Source organism: Camelina sativa, chromosome 7, assembly GCF_030686135.1.
Source record: "Camelina sativa cultivar CO46 ecotype springtype chromosome 7, ASM3068613v1".
NCBI classification, from domain to species: Eukaryota; Viridiplantae; Streptophyta; class Magnoliopsida; order Brassicales; family Brassicaceae; genus Camelina; species Camelina sativa.
The window spans coordinates 26066474-26086284 of NC_141886.1; the positions used below are offsets into that span (position 1 = coordinate 26066474).

General features: G+C 33.4%; 4 protein-coding genes and 1 non-coding gene across 5 annotated transcripts; 2 read left to right on the forward strand and 3 right to left on the reverse strand.

The window, feature by feature from the left end:
- Window positions 1-4855: 4855 nt before the first annotated feature.
- On the forward strand, window positions 4856-6696 carry LOC104702302 (B-box zinc finger protein 21-like). Its single transcript, XM_010418143.3, has 3 exons — window positions 4856-5333; window positions 5437-5859; window positions 6101-6696. The coding sequence occupies exons 1-3, from the start codon at window positions 5142-5144 to the stop codon at window positions 6494-6496; spliced, it is 1011 nt and encodes a 336-aa protein (XP_010416445.1). The 5' UTR covers window positions 4856-5141; the 3' UTR covers window positions 6497-6696.
- Window positions 6697-7824: 1128 nt separating this feature from the next.
- On the reverse strand, window positions 7825-8717 carry LOC147941717 (uncharacterized). Its single transcript, XM_087457060.1, has one exon. It carries the CDS (start codon window positions 8677-8679, stop codon window positions 8167-8169), a length of 513 nt encoding a protein of 170 aa, XP_087313186.1. The 5' UTR covers window positions 8680-8717; the 3' UTR covers window positions 7825-8166.
- A 1326-nt stretch (window positions 8718-10043) lies between these two features.
- LOC104702303 (uncharacterized) lies at window positions 10044-12376 on the reverse strand. Its single transcript, XM_010418144.3, has 4 exons — window positions 12139-12376; window positions 11470-11651; window positions 10867-10959; window positions 10044-10783 (listed from the first exon to the last, which is right to left on the reverse strand). The coding sequence occupies exons 2-4, from the start codon at window positions 11610-11612 to the stop codon at window positions 10258-10260; spliced, it is 762 nt and encodes a 253-aa protein (XP_010416446.2). The 5' UTR covers window positions 11613-11651; window positions 12139-12376; the 3' UTR covers window positions 10044-10257.
- TRNAE-CUC (transfer RNA glutamic acid (anticodon CUC)) lies at window positions 12307-12379 on the reverse strand. Its single transcript has one exon. It is a non-coding gene; the product is annotated as a tRNA-Glu (tRNA).
- A 4065-nt stretch (window positions 12380-16444) lies between these two features.
- Window positions 16445-17236, forward strand: LOC104702304 (protein SMALL AUXIN UP-REGULATED RNA 51). The gene has a single exon (XM_010418145.2). It carries the CDS (start codon window positions 16586-16588, stop codon window positions 16913-16915), a length of 330 nt encoding a protein of 109 aa, XP_010416447.1. The 5' UTR covers window positions 16445-16585; the 3' UTR covers window positions 16916-17236.
- The last annotated feature ends 2575 nt before the right edge of the window (window positions 17237-19811 follow it).

Consider the following 19811-nt stretch of genomic DNA (forward strand, 5'->3'; position numbering starts at 1 on the left):
TTTTTCCGACGTGGAATATTTTACAATAATACTTCCATGACCATCTGAAGCATGGACATATGCGGGAATAACATCCACGGAGTGACCCAACAATCAACCTGCTCTAATACCATATTAAATTCGAATTTTACCGTGGATTTCCAACTCAAAAACAATTGACAATGCATAGAAAAAATATAACCTTTTATATATTACATAAATTCTTTCACATTTTTCCGATGTGAGATATTTTACAATAACAGTCTTTTTTCGTTGTTTTTTCTTAACATTAGTAGTCAAACAGTCAATAAACAGTGAAATAAAAAGATAGAGAAAAAACAAAATCTGAATCAATTTGTTGAAGTGATCTTTGAGGTGAATTTGATGCAAAAGAATAGGCAGTAAAGTGGATTTTGAGAGAGATGGTGATTGATACTGATAGGCCAGTTTTTTTGTTTTGTTTTTGATGTAATATACAAAATTCCCCCCTCTATTTTGATATTTTGTAATATTAGTACCATGACGAAGTAAAGATATTTTCGAACATAATGTAGACGATATATATATTGTTTTTTTGAATTATTAGTGTCACAACCACTATAAGAATATGATTTAAATTTAAATTAATACAAGTTCACCCCAAAAAAATGTATTAAGACTATTCATTTTAGTTTTGTTCTGTTCGTTTTTTTAATTCTTTTATATTAAAATAAGTAATTAAAGAAAAATGTTGTTAATTTAAGTTTATTTGATTTCATATTTTATATAATTAGGTTAACTGACATAAGATTTTGAGTGCCATTGTTCTATGTTTTCAATAATATTGTTCTTGGAGGTATATACATATACGTTAAATTTATATAAACTCCGACGGTGGTCCAAGAAAATCATTAAATTCGCTTATGAGAGAACCCAAATAAATCGCTGTTAAGAATCGAGAGGTTTTGATATTGTCCATCCCCCCACCTTCTGCCCATTCAGATCCAACTAATAGCCTTATTTTATTCGACCAATATATAAATATTATTAAAAAACCAATTAGGTGATACATATTATGAATTATTTTGACAAAAAAAAATTATTATTAAAACGAAATATAGAGTTCTGAGTTTTTGACCAAAGTAAAAAACAAACAAACAAAGTATGTTGACTGTATATATCAGTATTCATTTTATTTTATTTAGATTGCGAGATTCTAACTTAAAACCAGTTGGCAATAAGTAGCAGAGAGATTTATATTTTATATATATTATTTAAGATTATAATAAACTTTCAACATTGAATATTGTATTTTTAATATGTTTTCGAGATGATATTTCTTTTTAAGCATCAATTTTAGTATATTCGGGTATAAATTGGTGACCAACTATTAGACCAGACTGATTGTAGATTAGGTTGAGTATCTATGGGTGAGGACCAGACTTTGATATAATATTAAATTGTGAATTTCTAATTTAAAATTAATTGACAATATATATATATATATAACACATATTTTATATATACTACTTAAGATCATAGTCAATTTCCAAAAAATTGTTTCTCTAATAATAATTGAGACATGAAATTTCGATTGCTCGTGACATCTCATACGTTCAAACACTTGCTTTGTGTCCAGCCACTAAAGTGGCCTAATCGAAGTCTTAAGTGTGGAGCTCCGAACAACGTACGAGAGAGACACAACGGCGAAACTAGCCACGTGTTGTCCCTCTTCTCTGTTTCCATCTTTTGATTCATTCTGGATATGAAAAGTCTTATCTGTTGAAACTAATCTCAATGTTTGAGAAACAATGAATGAATATTTGACATCAGGAAACACCTAATATCACCTAGTTCTTTTGGTTTATTAACATCATCCAGTCCAAAATTAATATACTTAAATAAAAAGCAGATAATTGGTTTTGACCCAATTCTCTTTTGCCATGAGCTTATGATATTTAAATGCTTTTGGCGATGATTATCCACTTGCTTAATAAACATGAGACTTTGAGGAACGGACCCATTTGTTCCCTAGCTCACATCACTAGGTTATAACTATTCAACTAAAGTAATCTTGCGTTAGACGCTGTTCACATGGTGGCTGTATTATGTGCTTCTAATAAGTAGTGACTTTTATTAATTTAAAATGCTGTCACAAAAATTCACATTGCTGCACACTCTATTCAAAATATCTCTCTTTATCATTTTAATATCATACAAGTTACTCTAATTTCCTAATTTATTTGTTTACATGTATGTATATCTACATATATATTTTCTTTTAACTACTGATTAATATAACATTTTCTTTTAATTATATATTTTATTAATATAATATCAAGATTTTATAAGAGTCATTTAGTCGGGGAGGGACATTACCTTAGGACCGAGCAAAATATTAATGCAAAGATCTGTTTCTAATATTTGTATGTGTGTGTGTGTGTATGGTTAAATTCAGTTTCGAGCATGATTTTGTTTCAAACAGTGAAGGGCATGAAGAAGATATTTTTATGTGGACTCCTATATACATAAAATATTACGAGCTATGGGGCATTGGGGCATATATGGATTCTTAAATCATAAAATTGTTATACCTTTAAATACTTTCCACCAAAAATAAATATTAGTATGATACTAGGCAAGCTTGAAGCTCCCCATATGGGTTTTAAAGTTTCTTTCGCATACGCCTTTAGTTAATTGGCGAATCTTTTATTCTTTAATATGCTGCTTTTTTCAGGACTATAATTTAGTAATTACAAGGTACAGTTCCACTAGATCTCACAATGGTTAAGTGCCGCTAGCTATAGTGGGATTTCGTCGGCAACGTCAGTAACTCAGGATTTCTCTACACCACTTCGTAGGTTTGGTTCTACCCCTTCAGAGTTTGTCTTTACCCATTTATAGACTTGTATTTGTCCTGAGCTGGTATCTTCAGCTGAGTTTACTAAAAATTAATATAAAAGCTTGTCGACTTAAAAAAAAAAAAGCCATTTTTGTTAGGTTTTAGGGGAAAATTAGATAGTTAACTGAACCGAAAATTGGGTTTATCTAAACTCATTACGATTATCAAAATATGCATAGCTAACAATTAGTATCGATCTAAACCAAAAAAAAAAAACTATTAAACCGAATAAAATGACATTTGGTTCTCATTCCATATCTATTTATTTGGATTAACAATATAATTTAGAATCGAAATTAGTTAGTCCCCAGAAATGTTGGACAACTTAGTTTTTATGATTGAAAACGCTTTTGGTATTCATGATAAAAAGGTGAAAACATGGAAAAAAATAGATAAAAAGATTATATAAAGGTGAATGTTTTTTTATTCACCTTTTCTAAGTTGTCAAAAAAGGAAAAATCACTAAGACATATTTTCCTCTGTTTAATTATTTATGTAAAGGAAAGACCCCACAAGTCAACTTGGTTTGATACCCGCGCTTCACACCATGCCAAGTTCTTCAATTGCTTCCACTTTAATCTTCTACAAAAAGATAATTCAATAATCTTGCGAACATATAACAAGATGATATATGCAACTATATAAAATCTAGCTGGAATGTTCATACCTTTGTTTAAAATTAATCCTCTAAGTTTGTGAATTAAAGCTTCAACTTTGACATAGATGGTATTTGAATAGATCAATCGGCTAAAAAACAAGGTTGTCTTACATATGTTGAATTTGCATAACCTATTATGCTCTCGTTTTCACCCCCAATGTATCTGATCCAAAATTGATCATGCATCTTAATAAACGTGTTAAAAAAAAAAATGAAAGAACAAATTGAGATTTTAAATGTATTGTCACTTAAGTGAGTCTTATATACACGTCTTTTTCGATAAATAATATTCAGTATAAGAGACCTAAAAGCGACATTGCGTTAGAATCTTGTTTTTTTTTTTATGTCAAGAAATGTTGCGTAGAAAATTATGAGCGGTTGAAAAGAAGACAGTTAAAAAAAACAGAAAAAAAGATGGTATGATAAAAAAGTGCGATTAAGTATTTTGTTTGATTGGTAACATTATAGCGGTTGAATAGTACATATTATATTTAATTATAAAATTTATTAGATAAAAAAATATAAAGAACATATTATATTTTATAAAATGAAAATTTAATAACCAATAAATAATAAAAATCACATGCAATAATAAATATATTCTAAAATTCATAATTTGAAACTTTTTAATGGTTGTGATGATTATATAAAATATATAATTGTAATTTAGTATCTAATTATAAGTTTTACAAGTGAATCTGTCATTAAATAAAATTTGTGTATTTTTTAAAGGGAGATTCTCAAAAATAGCACCAAAATAAGTATTTTTTCCAAATGTAGCACAACATCTCTAAAATTTAAAAAATAGCACAATATTTCAAAATTCATCTTTCAAGATTAAATTCTAAATTCAAAATATTAAACATTACCCCTCAAACTATATCCTAAATGTGAAATTGAGAACCCAAACCTAAAAAAAAAATCCTAAAAATTAATTTTAAATATTTTAATGTGTTAAATAGTGTTATTCTGATGTAAGTAGATTAGTTATATCTTTTCAACCATCTAAAATCAGTTCTAACTACTTACATCTTTCGCTGACTTCAATCACTCATTCCAAACACCTTCTCCAACCGACATGATAATTGGTAGCTATTTAACCATCTCGTTTCCAAAAAAGGCGTTTAAGTGCTTCCAATTAGAGCTAATATATTGTTAATATAATACACTTTTATTTCAAATTTTCAATACATAATATATCCATTTATACTAAGAATAAATATAACTAATCTACTGTGAGGAACTTAAGGAGAGCTATCATGGGCATTACCTTCTCAGTCAAGATCTCTTTATGAAGAAAAGAAAGATAATTTAAACAAAGTTTATAGTTATTTTATTTGTTTTTGAAGGTTACTTCATAGACATTTCATATAAAACAAGAAATAGTTTTTCTATCCTACAAAAATAAAGAAAAAAGAGAGAAATAGATATGATTGAGAAAACAATAGAAAGAAAGAAAAAAGAACGTGATGATAAATTACATAAGCACCCTCATAAGTCATAAACATTACTCACATATTCTCTCTATCTTTCCTTATTACACAAACTCCATAAACTCTCACATCTTCTCTCCTATCCTTTTCAACTACTTCTCTCTCTCCCTCTTAATCAAATCGACGATAGATGAAGATCAGGTGCGACGTCTGCGACAAAGAAGAAGCGTCGGTGTTTTGCACCGCCGACGAAGCGTCTCTCTGCGGTGGCTGTGACCACAGAGTCCACCACGCTAACAAACTCGCCTCAAAACATCTCCGTTTCTCTCTCCTTTATCCTTCTTCCTCAAACAACACATCTCCTCTCTGCGACATCTGTCAGGTCTCTTTCTTACTTCGGACATGGGTTTTGTCTCTAATTCTCCATTGGTCTGAGATTTATCTTTTTTCTTGTTTTTTTTTCTTTTCTTTTCTTGATATGATAGGATAAAAAAGCTCTGTTATTTTGTCAACAAGATAGAGCTATTCTATGCAAAGATTGTGATTCATCGATCCACGCCGCCAACGAACACACGAAGAAACACGATAGGTTTCTTCTCACAGGGGTTAAGCTCTCCGCTACATCTTCTGTTTACAAACCCACTTCATCAGAATCTTCTACTTCTTCAAACAGCCAAGATTGCTCTGTTCCTGGATCATCAATCTCTAATCCTCCTCCTCTCAAGAAACCTCTCTCACTTCCTCCTCAGACCAACAACAACAACAACTCCAAGATCCAACCTGGCGATGCCACGATCAATCAGTGGGGTTCCACTAGCACTATCTCAGAGTATTTGATCGATACCTTACCTGGTTGGCACGTTGAGGACTTTCTTGATTCCTCTCTTCCTCCTTTTGGATTCTCCAAGGTTTGTTTCTTCCTTTCTGATCAATAAAGAATTAAAGATCCTTAGGAGATTGAAACTTATGTTTACGTGATATAACATCATATCATATCAGATCTAATTGAGACATAAAGGTAAGTAACAAAAACTTTATAGATGTAGAGAGATGTGTGTTTGCCTAATTTGGGTATATGTATAAAGTTGTGAAAATAGAGTCTGTCAATTCTTTTCTGGTGGGTTATATCTTTTTTTTGTGTGATTGCAGAGTGGTGATGATGATGGAGTGTTACCATATGTGGAAGCAGAAGATGACAGCACCAAGAGAAACAACAACAATACAGTGTCACTTCCATCTAAGAGTTTAGGGATTTGGGTCCCTCAGATTCCACAAACTCTTCCTTCTTCGTACCCAAATGATCACTACTTTTCTCAAGACAACAACAATATACAGTTTGGAATGTACAACAAAGGAACATCACCAGAAGTACAGTCTTATGCTCCAATACAAAACATGAAACAACAAGGACAGAACAACAAGAGGTGGTATGATGATGGTGGCTTCACTGTCCCACAGATCACTCCTACTCCTACTACTACTGCTACTACTTTTGCTCATCCTTCTCCTCTTTCTTCTAATAAAAAATCTAGATCGTTCTGGTAATTTGCTATCTCCCTACATGGGCTGTTTTTTTGTTTGTTTTTGTTTGTTGCTCCTTGATTTCTCTCAACTTCGATCTTGATAGAATTAGCCTCTCCTTTTTTTGTTTGTTTGTTATGTCTTTTGTAAATTTGAGTGTGATTAAGATTATGCTGTTTTAAACATTGTAATAATCATATATATATATATTCTCTTTTCGTTTATGCAAATGTTCTTACTTATCCTCCTCTTGAGCAAATTTTCATGTACAAAAAGGAAGCCCATGACTTGTTTTTGTTGATATTCCAAAACTGTACCTTAAGTTATTTTCAGTTATCATATTATCATCTACATTATTCTCAAGGCAAAAAAAAGTAAAGTCAAATGTAAAGTAAGCACTAAGTTCGATGAATGAGATCTAGTGGAGTATTTTTAGTATGTGACGACAGTCTTTTTCATCTTCTGCCTCTTCAGTCCCCATATCCCATATGGGGAAAGGATGGTTCTTGGATTTGGTTGGAATTATTTAATGTGGAAAATAAAGGTAAGAAAATAGCATATATAATGGAGATAAATTCGCAATAACGTGCCCATCACCATCGGCATATTTTTGTTTCCGAGTGAATATGCCTCCTCCAGAGCTCTGATGACTGACCAAGTGACTAAGGAAGGACACATCATCTTGGCAGCCGAAACAATAGTACCGACACGTCGTCAACTCGTTTTAATTAGCAAACTGTAATAATTGGTTTGTAACAAATAAAAATATACTGTAGTTACCAAGAAAGATGAAAAAAAGAGGTGAAAGAAAAAAAATAAAGGGACGTCACCTTGACACCTTCGCTGTGTTAAACGGGCCTAACTAATGTAGGCCGATGTTGGATTTCAAAAATGTCAACCATCCGCTTTACATATATATATGGTTGATAACTTGATATTTGATGTTTTTTTAGTGCTTCTCATTGTTGTACTTGTGCGGCAAAGGCATTATCTAAAACTTTTGATTGTATAAACTGGCAGCCAGAAATTATGCTTAAAAAAGAGGAATGATTAAAGTTGAGTCATGAATGCTCCCGAGAAAGATTTCGTTCCAACTTTTTCGAAGGCTCTTTTCTACGGTCTCATATTTGGATATGTTCTCGAAAGCCTTTCCACTTTCATATTGCAACCCAATGATTAGGATAAATCGAGAAGATTTCAAGAAACAAGGAAAACATATATACTCACTAGTCAAAGATAATCAAGAGATTGTACATTGGTCATTGTCCGACTCAATACGAGAGGTTAATTGATTACAATTTTTTAAACTATGTTGATTACTGTTAGTTACTGTTAACAATTACAAGTTAATGTACTCAAGACTGTGCTCATACTTTTTTCAAAAGATGTTCATCATAGAAAGCACCAAAGACAAAAATCTTTTACTCTCGAAATTAAATGGCAAAAGAAAAATCTCATATGGGAATTCCTTTATGAACTTTTAGTTCATTATAGAACCCAAAAAAAAAAAAAAAAACAACACTAGATGAACCAGGATCCTAATATAATGGCTATCCTTTTGTCATCACTCGAGAAGCCCCAAAATATTTGTAAGAAAGAAAACCTTATGAAACAAACCAAACAAACCAAAATACCCAAACAAGGAAAAAAAAAGAGAATGTATGATGGAATCGACGAAAAGATATATTATCTCTCTAACGACGGCAATGAGGTTTGCAGAGAAAGAGACAATCGTAAAAACAAAAGCCTCCACAATGCTGAGGACATGCCAATATCTTTCCTCTACATTTTCCTCTTCCTTTGCACTCTGCATATTCTCTTTTCACAAACTCTCCTCTTCCTTCTCTTCCTTTTCCTCTTCCTCCGCCGCCACAACCCCATTTGTACCATCCTCCTCCGCCTCCTCCTCCTCCCCATCCCCATCCTCTGCCACCACCCCCACCCCCTCCTCCACCGCCTCCGCCTCCTCCTCCCCCTCCTCCTCCGCCGCCTCCACCCCATCCCCATCTATAGCTTCCGCTTCCTCCATTGTAACTTCTTTTCTTGTCCTTGATAACTACTTCGGTGGTTGTGCTGTTTGTATCATTATTGTTGTTGTTTTTTAGCGTGTCTTGATCAGTGGAACGGACGTGCCCACTTACTAGTAGGTTAGTTTGCAAGATCACTACGATGAGGAAGATAACCACCAAGGAAGAAGTTGTCTTCATTTTTCTTGATTCTCCACAAAGTTTGTTACTAGACTTGTTTTTGTTTGATCTGATGTGATAGCTTCGTTTTGGCTCTCTATTTATAGTGCATTTGTTTGTTTGTTTTTTGTCCCTTTACATAAATTGAAAAGTCTTATTGACAGATAGGTTTGGTCCTTTCTAACCAGAAAAAAAAAACGTTAGGTTTGGTCCTACCAAGAATAAAAGTGTTTCTGTCTTAAAAATCAAGAAGAGATAAAACGATCATAATAATGTTTTTTTGTTTGTCAACTTATCATGTGCCTTTTCTTTATCAAACAAAAAAAGATGTTATTATGTGTCTAAGTGTCTTTTACAAACGCATATTGAGTATTGACCTCTAGTATATTAGCATGGTTCTGTAAAACACCAAAAGGTTTCTAATAAAAACGAGATATATCACATTTCTAATTTATTTATTTTTTCTTAATTTATATAATTAAGATTGTAATTTGTAAGTTGTCATATGAATAGGTTACTCATCTCTGTATAGTTTAACCAATGTTTTTGGTTATTGAAACTAGGTATAGGGAGCTTTATAATATTGTTGGTAAGAATATTAGTGGTTAATAAAAAATATTAGATGAGATATAAGGTAAAGAAACAAAAAAGAAGAAGAGATCCCTTTGGTAACACTACTAGTGGGGTGGTACCGTGGTAGGATGCTAGTCCACCACCAATCAATACTGTAAGTCTTCTCCTTCAATGTACATCTTTATTTTTTCTAAAATTTACAAAAGAAAACTTACGCAATGATGTCACTAACAATGTTGTATTATTCTTACTAGTATATGAGTATATATAAAATACAACGAATCGAAAGAGTGTAAAACAATTCATTCCATTTACAAACTATTATACTCATATAGCCTCTACGTCTTTGAATAGTATGAACTGGATACAACAAACCTCGCATGCCAAATAAAACTAAAAGAAAAACTCGCATGCCATTTTTCTTAAAAAAATTAACATTTTTGCAAGTTGGTATTTATGGAGTATTTGGTACGGTTGTTTCATGTGTTCCTTTTACGTTATCTAATTTCGTTTCATCTACTTGTAGATAGATGATCAGGACCATCTATCTCGTCTTCTCTCCCACTAGCACGTACATCGTTTCATAGTATCATTTTTTAATCTTTTTCGGATTTTGTGTAATCTACAAGTTATTACTAAAAGTCTGTTTCGAGATCGCCTAGGAGTTTGACTGAATTAATCGCTTACAAAAAGACATATACTTGCATGCACAGTAGCTCAAATATAAAGCTACAACACATCTTTACTTATTCAAGATTGGGAGGAGACAAAACATTTAAACTTGATCTCTAGTAAATATTGGATTCTGAAACTTCAGAACTCTGCATCACACTAATCTATTCAATAATTCATACACAACACAAACAATGTCTCAATTTCCCCAAAAAAAAACAAACGAAAAACCAGTCTTGATTCACTCCAATAGACAAAAACCATGAGAAAACAACATTGTAGCGCCACAACCAGAAGGTAAAAAAGGCTAGAGGTGAAGAAGAATGGAACTTCAACTGGTAGATTTTTAGAACCTCAGAACCGGCGGAATCCACGGTCAGCGACTCGAGCAGACGGGCACTCGTACGCCATGTGTCCCCGGCCACCACAATTGCGACATGTTATCATTGAGCCAACACCGTCTCTGTCTCTGCCCATTCCGCTTAAACCATCTCTATGCATACCATTGCCTCGAACCCTGCTTCCTCTGTCAGAGTAACTGCTGTCCCCTTTCGGGCATTGTCTAGCAACATGGCCAGAGATGCTGCAGATGTTGCAAACCGGTTCGTTCCGACAGTCACGAGCTATGTGACCTGAAGTCCTGCAGTTCTTGCACGCCTTGTCGTTTGTGCAGTCAGCAGCGAGATGCCCCGGTTTGAAGCAGTTGTTGCACAGCCTCAAGTCTCCTGGACGAGAATCCGGGTTAGTGCAGTCTCTCACTCGATGTCCAGCTTTGCCACACGAGTGGCAGATTCCTTCGTTTGAACAGTTTGAGGCTACATGGCCCGGTTCTCTACAGTTCCAACACCGTGATTCTGCTGTGCATTCTGCTGCAATGTGCCTGCAGAGAGAGTTCAAGGAACCATAATGGGAATGCGTATAAACAGAGAAAATTCAGTAATTAAATTTGGGAGGACATTATACCCTGGAAGGCCACAGTTGTTACAGACGGAAACATTAGAACAGTCTCTTGCAAAGTGACCAGGACGCTTGCAGTTGTTGCAGAGATTTCCTTGGCTGAGCAAATGATTCCAACAAGATCAAGAAATTGTGACAATCATGTCACTGCATTGAATCGAATATAATTTCATCCAAAAGCATATATGCAAGCAAACAGTTGAACTGAAACCAACCTAACACTGACTACTCAGACTGACTATCAATTCAATCAAAGAAACAATCGGAGACAAACATTGAAAGAAAGACCTTCAATTAACCCTGGTTCCACACTAATCACATCATCTTCATAAAGAGTACAAGAGAGAATAAAGCTTGAGACTAGAGAAGTTGTTCAGCAAGTCAAAGTCATAACTGGATTAGTATCTATTATGGCTTAGTTATTCTATGAGCCATAGGATTGTGGTTGAAATTGCCAGCTCTGCTTAACCTCTATGTCGATTGTTAGTATGAGAAGGTTAATATAGAAGAGAAGTATAAAGGTTAACTATGATTTTGGGGTCGAGAGTGAAAAGAACAGCAACGGTTACTAGTGAAGAAAGGGCCAAGCCATGAAAAAAGAAAAAGGACCTGAAAGCACGACGTGGCTCCCTTCTAGAAGGAGCATCACGGTAAGAAATCCGTTCAGGTCTCATTCTCCTGTCTCTAGGACTCCGACTACGAAACCGATCACGACTCCGACTTCGACTCCTGCTTCTGCTCATTGAACTCATTCCCTTCCACCAAACCACAACAACTTTTACATCAAACACCTGCCAACAACAACATTCAACCACACACCAACATTACCCTCCTTCACACTCTCCCCAACAATACATCAAATTCTTCAACACAACTCTCCCAACGAATTTATCAAGAAACCCACAAAACAGATCTGATCTGAGAGAGCATCCAGAACTCCGCAACACCCCAATTTCTTTGCATCATCGTCCCAAGTCCAACCCTCTTTCCACAGCCTCATAACTCAAAAGGGTATCACAAAAATCAAAGCTTTTTCGAATACTATAAACCGGATTCAACATTATCACACCGTCCTGTACAACCTAAACAGATCTCACAAATCGAATTCTTAACCTAACAATAACACTCAACCACAGATTATGAACCACCACAAAACTATAACTACTTGAAATCAAATCTCACGAAATCTCCATAGCAATAAACAAAAATTAAAGGTAAAACTGAAAAAAAAAAAATCCTAAACATGATTTAAGATTAAGGAGGATGGAGACGACGAACCTGAGCTAGAAGAAAACTTGGCCGAGAAATAATCCTGTCCGACGAGTAATTAAGACATCTATATATATATATTTATTCCCTTTCCTTTATATGGCTGGGCTTTTCTGTGGGCCGAGTTATAACTTTACGTGGGCTTTTATACCTATTAAAATGAAAACAAAAAAAGAACTCCGTTGCCGGGATTCGAACCCGGGTCTCTCGGGTGAGAGCCGAGTATCCTGACCAGCTAGACTACAACGGATCTGTGCTTAAGCTCATCTATCTATTTATAAAGCTCATCGTCTAACAACTGTTTAGTTCACAAAAACCCTATGCTCTCTCCGGATATAGTTCAAAAAAAAAGATATTTCCACATATCAATCTCGTGTGGTTTCTACTTTCCCACAAACAAATGAAGTTCATATAGTTTTTTCAAAAACGTGGATTCAAGTGATGTGTGTACCTACTTTTATAATATTAAGAAAAAGATATTTGTATGTAGTATAGGGTGGTTGATAATATAGTAAAGGATTCGGTTTGTTTTATGTATTTCGTTAGGCAGAAACTTATATTTTCGAGCAGATTGTTTACATAACTACTGAAAAGATCAGACAGCAAAAATAGGACATTGGCTGAATAATTGGTTAAACGGTAGTAGTGTCTTGTAAATTCGCTTGAAAAATAAACATGATGGTCCTTTATGTATTCTGTGTCTATACCAACTACTCCGCCGTTAAGGGACCCATCAACATTAGTGTAGTCTCTACAAAAATTGAAAGCAAAACAATTTCAGTTTCAATTTTCATGTGACCAATCTCGTTGATGGAACATGTGAGTTTGGTTTCATTCTAAAGATGAGGTTTCGCAGTTCGTTAGGACTTAACCTTATTCCGTCATCCCCCCCGTTTCAATGCATTTTTAAAAGACAATATTTACCTACTTAGTTACCAATATATATATACTATAAATAAGTAACATAAATGTTCGAAAATACGTGGAATATACTATATACTAGCTGTACAACTTGTCATCATATAGCATTTAGACATATATATACGTGCGTTTTGCATGGATGTTATACGGATATTTTTATGCAAGATCAAAGAAAATTTAGCAAAAGTAGATATAAACAATATTTGTCTATACGGATGCATACGCAATCATTTTATTTCATCCGTATAATTTCATACCATATAACATTTATAACAAAACAGTACCTTCTAACATGTAAATAGTTGAATTGTGCTAAGGTAGTATATATTTACAAAGAAAAAGACACTAATATAAGTATAAGCTCTTGAGTTTCTTTTAACTGTCGTTTTTTTCGATATTTTTGTCATCTATATTTCATTTACATTTCAAAGAGATAAACTTGCCGTGATTATTAAAAAAAAAAAAAACTATAAGTAGATATGCGGTGAAATGGATTCGAAGAATAAGACGGAATACGCACCACAACAAAAAAAATCCAATAAAACAATATACGGCTTGCATGTGCATGTGTTTGATTAATTTGCAGATATTAAATTCGAGAAGCCGTAACCGGTTCGAGTACTGTCATTGTACGAACGAGACACCTTTAAGTCCTTATCTCCCCAATTTACAAATGATGTCCTTTCCTTTGTTTAAGCCTCATCCACACGATGCCGTTTTGGTTACTATTCATCAATCAGGCTCGATAGTTGTTATTGTACAAACAACAAACTCGTCACGGCTTCCAGTGTATTTTTTGTCTTCGTCTCTCACACTTCGTCTCAACATTTTCTTTCCAAGATATATCCAAAAAATGTTGTTTTCGTTTCTACGTTCTACATTGTTTTAGTAATAAATGAATTGTATACACGCTAACAAATTTATAATGTTTTTATAAATTCTTATACATAATATATTGTGTGCGCATTTCGGATGTTAGCAATATCTTTCTGTTGCTGCATAGTTTTCAAGATTTTCGTTTGGGGGTTATGGATGCAGAGAAAACCACGTGAGTGTACAAATTATCCTCTCTGTGAATCTGTGATAGTTGGGCGCAAGAAGTTAATTTCAAATTTAATTTCGGGGTAGGGAGCTATTGAACTCATGCAACTTGGAGCGATATATTTAATTTAATTATATCAAAAGTTTAAAAGTTATCTTGTTAAATAATTTATCTGACTTTCAGTTGCACACATTGCTGATTTAGAATTTAGATGAGACTAACTTTTAGCTTTAAAACCCAAAAATGATAACTTTTTCAAAATGGACCACGTACGATACCAACTCATGAAGATGGTAACGTGACTACTTAATTAGTTATGATATATTTATATTATAATTTGATGTGATATACATTAATATTTGATTTCGAAAACATACCAACATTCGGTTTAGCAATATCCGTATGTGAGTTTGACTTCAGATAAGTGGGAAATATATATATATATATATACATAGAATAAATATTGGTTCGTTAATAAGTATTAGATGATTAAAAAAGTACTATATGATTTCAAATGAACTTTGTAAATTAAAAGTGACTTAGAGATCTTGAAATCCAAAGAAGGTATAAGAATTGTAGAGGTAAACTATAGAAGTAGAGAAACGCATGCAGAGCATGTGAGTCAGTTGAGACAGTTGGAGAGTCCTCGCTTGGTTACGACAATTTTCTTGGTTTTGGTTTGTGGTCCGAAACATCGACCCCTTCCCTCTGCTTCTTGGTTTTTTATTATTTTTTTTTTTTTGACGCATTTCAATACTACTATAAAGAAAGATTCACTGTATATGGTTTCCCAAGTGGACAGAAGTACGGTTATACGTGTTACGTTAACACTTATCATTGTTTTCTTTTCTTAATTATATACTCTCTCTTGTTCTCTCTCTCTATCTATATAAAATATTAGGAAATATATTACTCACTAGTGGCTCATTGGGTACAACAACGCTCCTTTTATCCTTGTGAAGTTTCAGCTTTGATGTCTTTTTCTTTTATTCTTCTAGATTCACGGGTTCAATAATCAAGATCGTGGTACTTTTCTGTACGTTCTTTTTCTTCATTTATGAAATATTAGGAATTTTTTTTTAGAGTTTTGTGATCAAATTGCAGATATTAAACAGCATAATCCGACAAACCGAAAAAAAAAAAGTGAGGGATTTGTAATTACCTAAAAAAATCCAGCAACTTTGAACAAAATATACTAAAATAAATGTTGTAATGCAAAATATCTTTGATATACTGTACACAATATCCTAACGTCAATCATATTTTACTATATGAAAGCACTAATATCTAGTTTCCATTCGATAATGCTGAAATTAAGAACGTTAGCTACGTTTTATAACAAAATTTATGGATTATTAAGAACGTTAGCTACGTTTTCTATCTTACTGTTTGACAACGTGCATGAAGTAACACGTTGAGTGTTTCGTACGTGTGAGCTTTGCTTGTTAATAATTCGATAACAACTTGGATAAAAAAAAAAAGCCCTACGCTCGATGTAAGATAAATGGGACAAGTAAATGGGAGAATGTGTCAAGATAACCATAAAGTGGAGACAGTAAAAGATAAAATACGAATATAAAGAACAACTACTATACTAGTACAACAGATTCGAATAAAACCCTAATCAACCTCGAAGGATGAGATTGAAACCCTAATTAGTTAACATAATCGACAAGCATGCATGTACCAAAAAGAAGGAAAAGAAAATCAGTAGCTAGATATTCAAATATATTCCAACCACAAAAAGTGAAAGTAAGATGAATATGCATCAAAACCGTCCGTCTAACAAATTCCACACATACTCGTCTCATTTAGGACCCCACGTCTTCACATGCTTTGAAAGCACAATTCATATATATTTTTTTGAAAATATATATATATATATATTATTAATCTAAATTACGCATCAATTTGGTTTTTATTTTTGTTTTGTATAAGAAAAAATTGAATTCAACAGATTCTCTCTTGGAGCCAAACCAGATGACCCAAGCGGTCGCTTTCGAGTTTCTACATTACATCAATCCTGCAACAAATTAAATAGTACTTTTTATCATCTAAATGCACAACAAATATGGTCACCCGTAGCATACACGCAAATTCATATTCAAACAACAAACACATCATAATCTCCTCAACGCCTCGATATCACCATCACCCTCTCTCTCTCTCTCTCTCTCTCTCTCTCTCTCTCTCTCTCTCTCTCTCTCTCTCTCTCTCTCTTTATAATTAATTATTTATGCACACATACTAATAATACATGTTGTGGGTGTGTATAAATTCGTATATACTGTACAATTTTGTAAATTCCGTATATTCATTTTTTCGTTAGAAACTTTTTAAAAAAGAAAAAGAAGATTTTCCACTCGCTCAAGGCCTCAATAAATACCCCTCAACCATAAGTCCATGAGCCCTCCCTCACTCTCTCTCTAATCACACTCATCCTTCATTGTTAGAAAAAGAAAAGATCTTGAAGAGATCACTTGTTGAAGAGAAATGGCGATGAAGAAAGCAAACAAGCTAACGCAAACGGCGATGATCAAGCAAATCTTGAAGAGGTGCTCGAGCTTGGGGAAGAAACAGAGCAATGTATACAGTGAAGACGAAAACGGATCTCCTCTTGACGTGCCTAAAGGCCACTTCGTCGTCTACGTAGGAGAGAATCGGGTCAGGTACGTTGTGCCCATTTCGTTTTTGACCCGACCCGAGTTTCAGCTTCTTCTCCAACAAGCAGAGGAAGAGTTTGGCTTTGATCATGACATGGGTCTCACTATCCCTTGTGAAGAAGTCGTTTTCCGATCTCTCACCACCTCCATGCTCCGATGAACATATAACTTTTTTTTTTAGGGTTTTTTTAGTTAATATATTTTGGAGATTTGAGATGTTTTTAGGGGAAACAGAGGAAGCTGCTGAGTAAATGCTTCTCTGTATTTAGCAAAACTTAATTATGTTTTGGTTAATATGGGTTTAGTAGTTGTATTAGAGTGAGACTAACCCTTAGAAAAAACAAACCTAAATGAGAATGATTACTATTTTTGGTTCTCTTCTCAGATTTACTCTCTCATGGTGGTGTGGTTTGTTCAATGTTGTACCCTGTGAGAGACTTCTTTTTAATATTTGATGAATGAGAGACTTTTATTATTATCAGCTTAAGGCTTTGGTTTTTTTTTTTATTTACTTGATGTTATTTTCTTTTTACATCTTGTTGTAAACAAGTTGTGACTTGCGAATATGAGATAATTGAATTCTAGTCACGCGTGACTAGAATTCGCAAAAAGGTTCTGTTAAATGGCGAAGCTAAAATGGAGTCAACAAGTTGTGACTTGCAAATATATCTCTGCGCGCAGAGTCAACATGTAGTAGTATAATGTAAACAAATTCCCAAAAAGGTTCTGTTAAATGGCGAAGCTAATAAAGCTGCTATTTTTTTAAGACTTGTAAATAACTGAGGGTGTTAATAATTTTTAAATAGGTGAAATTGGTTTACTCCATTTTACTACAGTTCAGTTTGATAAATTTTTTTTAAAAAAAAAAAAAAAAAAAGGAAACCTCATTGCTGAGATAGTCTAGACTCAAAAAAGCAAGTACCATAGTCCTTGAAAACAGAGAGCAATAAGACAAGGTCGTTCGTTACTTTCTAGAGTTTTGTCTCTCTCTCCACAAATTTACTTGTAATACTATGCTTCAATGTTTTTTCATATTTTGAATATGTAGAAACTACATAGTGTATTTTCTTTTTCTTTTAAAGCAAAGATGGTGTCTCTTTACAAATCGGCGGTTTTTAGCCGTTAAATCTGTTGAAATGACTTAAAGAAAAGGAAAAAAAATCTGGATGGAATGTTAGTTGCAGAATCGTTACAGTATAATAACTATATATATAGGGTTCTTCTGGTATATGGTGAAAATTTGTAAAAGCGTTAACTGTTTGTATTAAACACGTATTAAACAAATTTGGAATTATTATTTTGGAAACCGAATACCTGTTTCTGTATTAAGTTAAAAGTTTTTATATGGACCCTAAAGTTGGGTGGTAGAGCAAAAAAGTCGTAACTGGTATAGTATCTTCTGATAAATAGATGGATACATTTGAGGGTATATTAATTTTCATTACACCTATATTTATAGACAAAAACAAAATTAAAAGCTATAATAAACCCATAACTCCTAATGAGCTAAAGCCTATCTAGATGTTGATGTTCAACCGCTTAAAATTAATTTGCCATTACGTCTGGTTTCTTTATATAACCATACACACTTTTTCACAAATGTGTAACAAATCGTGAGAAAAATATATACTTTAAGCATAGAATCTGCAAAAGTTTATTATGTGTGTGTTTTTGCTTTGATAATTCGTCCCCCTCTTCGGTAATAAAATCGGTCTTTGAAAATAGAAAATAAGAAAAGTTTTGGAGATGTCAAAATCAACGTCAGAGAGAGAGATAAGCACATGCGAACGTGACCCACAACAGCTTAAGAAATCTCGTATACATAGATTATTTAGATGATCATGAACCCAACAAAAACAACAAGATGTTTAATAATCCTCTAGAACACAGAGTGGTAGGTGATGGGAGCCAACTTCAATTATTTTTGGACGGCTTAGATAATAAACCATTAAAGCTTGACTTGTATCATGGGCTCCAAGATCACGATAAGATTCACCGTATCGTGTAATTGCACACCCCCTATTATATGATGATTTGACATATGTAACTACTACTACTACTACTACGGTACTACCCCTGCTTCTCTTTACCGTACTACGGTACTTTATGGACAGATGGACTTTTTCTTCGGTTTGCTTAATTTAATTATGAGATTAAACTCAGTTTGCATATTACTTTGCCACATATATTAGTCTTAGAAATGGGTTTAAGATTTTGACACGTATTGAGAGTCAAGTTAGTTTTTCCGTTTTGTGGGTGAAGTTAGTATTTTCCACCAAGGATTGAGGAAGAACTATTGTTAAGTGTTACGGAAGAATTAAGGTATCATTATCAATCATACTCATACATATCAGTGCTTTCTTTGAATTATTTCCCTTTTACTTTTTCTATATTTTCCTAACCAATTGAATGTCATTTCCGCATTATACGCAAAGTGATAGTATGTCACAAATTTCTTGAAATCCATTTATTACCGTACGGATTTCATTGTTTTGATTGATGATAAAAGGCTTTAGTACGGATTTGAAGATGTATAAATAATTTGCTAGAATTTAACTAATCTCCTTTTCCTTATGGTCACCGACTTTTTATAAATAAAGATGTCTTTTTCCAAGGACGTTGTCTTTGTGAACGTAGAAAGGCTATAAAGATGTGGTAATGCCTAATATTTGTATGCGAATGGGTCGGTAAAGATATCACAATCCCACCAAGTCCGAAAGTGCTACATATCCACTAATTAGCATATCAAGGAAAATAACACACGAGGTATTATCACTTCTTTTTTTATATACATTTAATTATAATGTTATGTCATATATACATACAGTACTCTATAATGTTTTGATGCAATAATAATCATGACTACATCAACCGTAAATTTCATTGAATGTGACAATATCATATACTAAATATAGCTGATTCTCTCTATGGTAGGATCAGGTAAACTAAATTATACGGCGATTGTCACCAAATTAACTATGATAAAATAGAATTTATACGGTTCATTTATATGGATTTTTAACTCTAATGACTGTATCTAGTATATTTAGTTATTT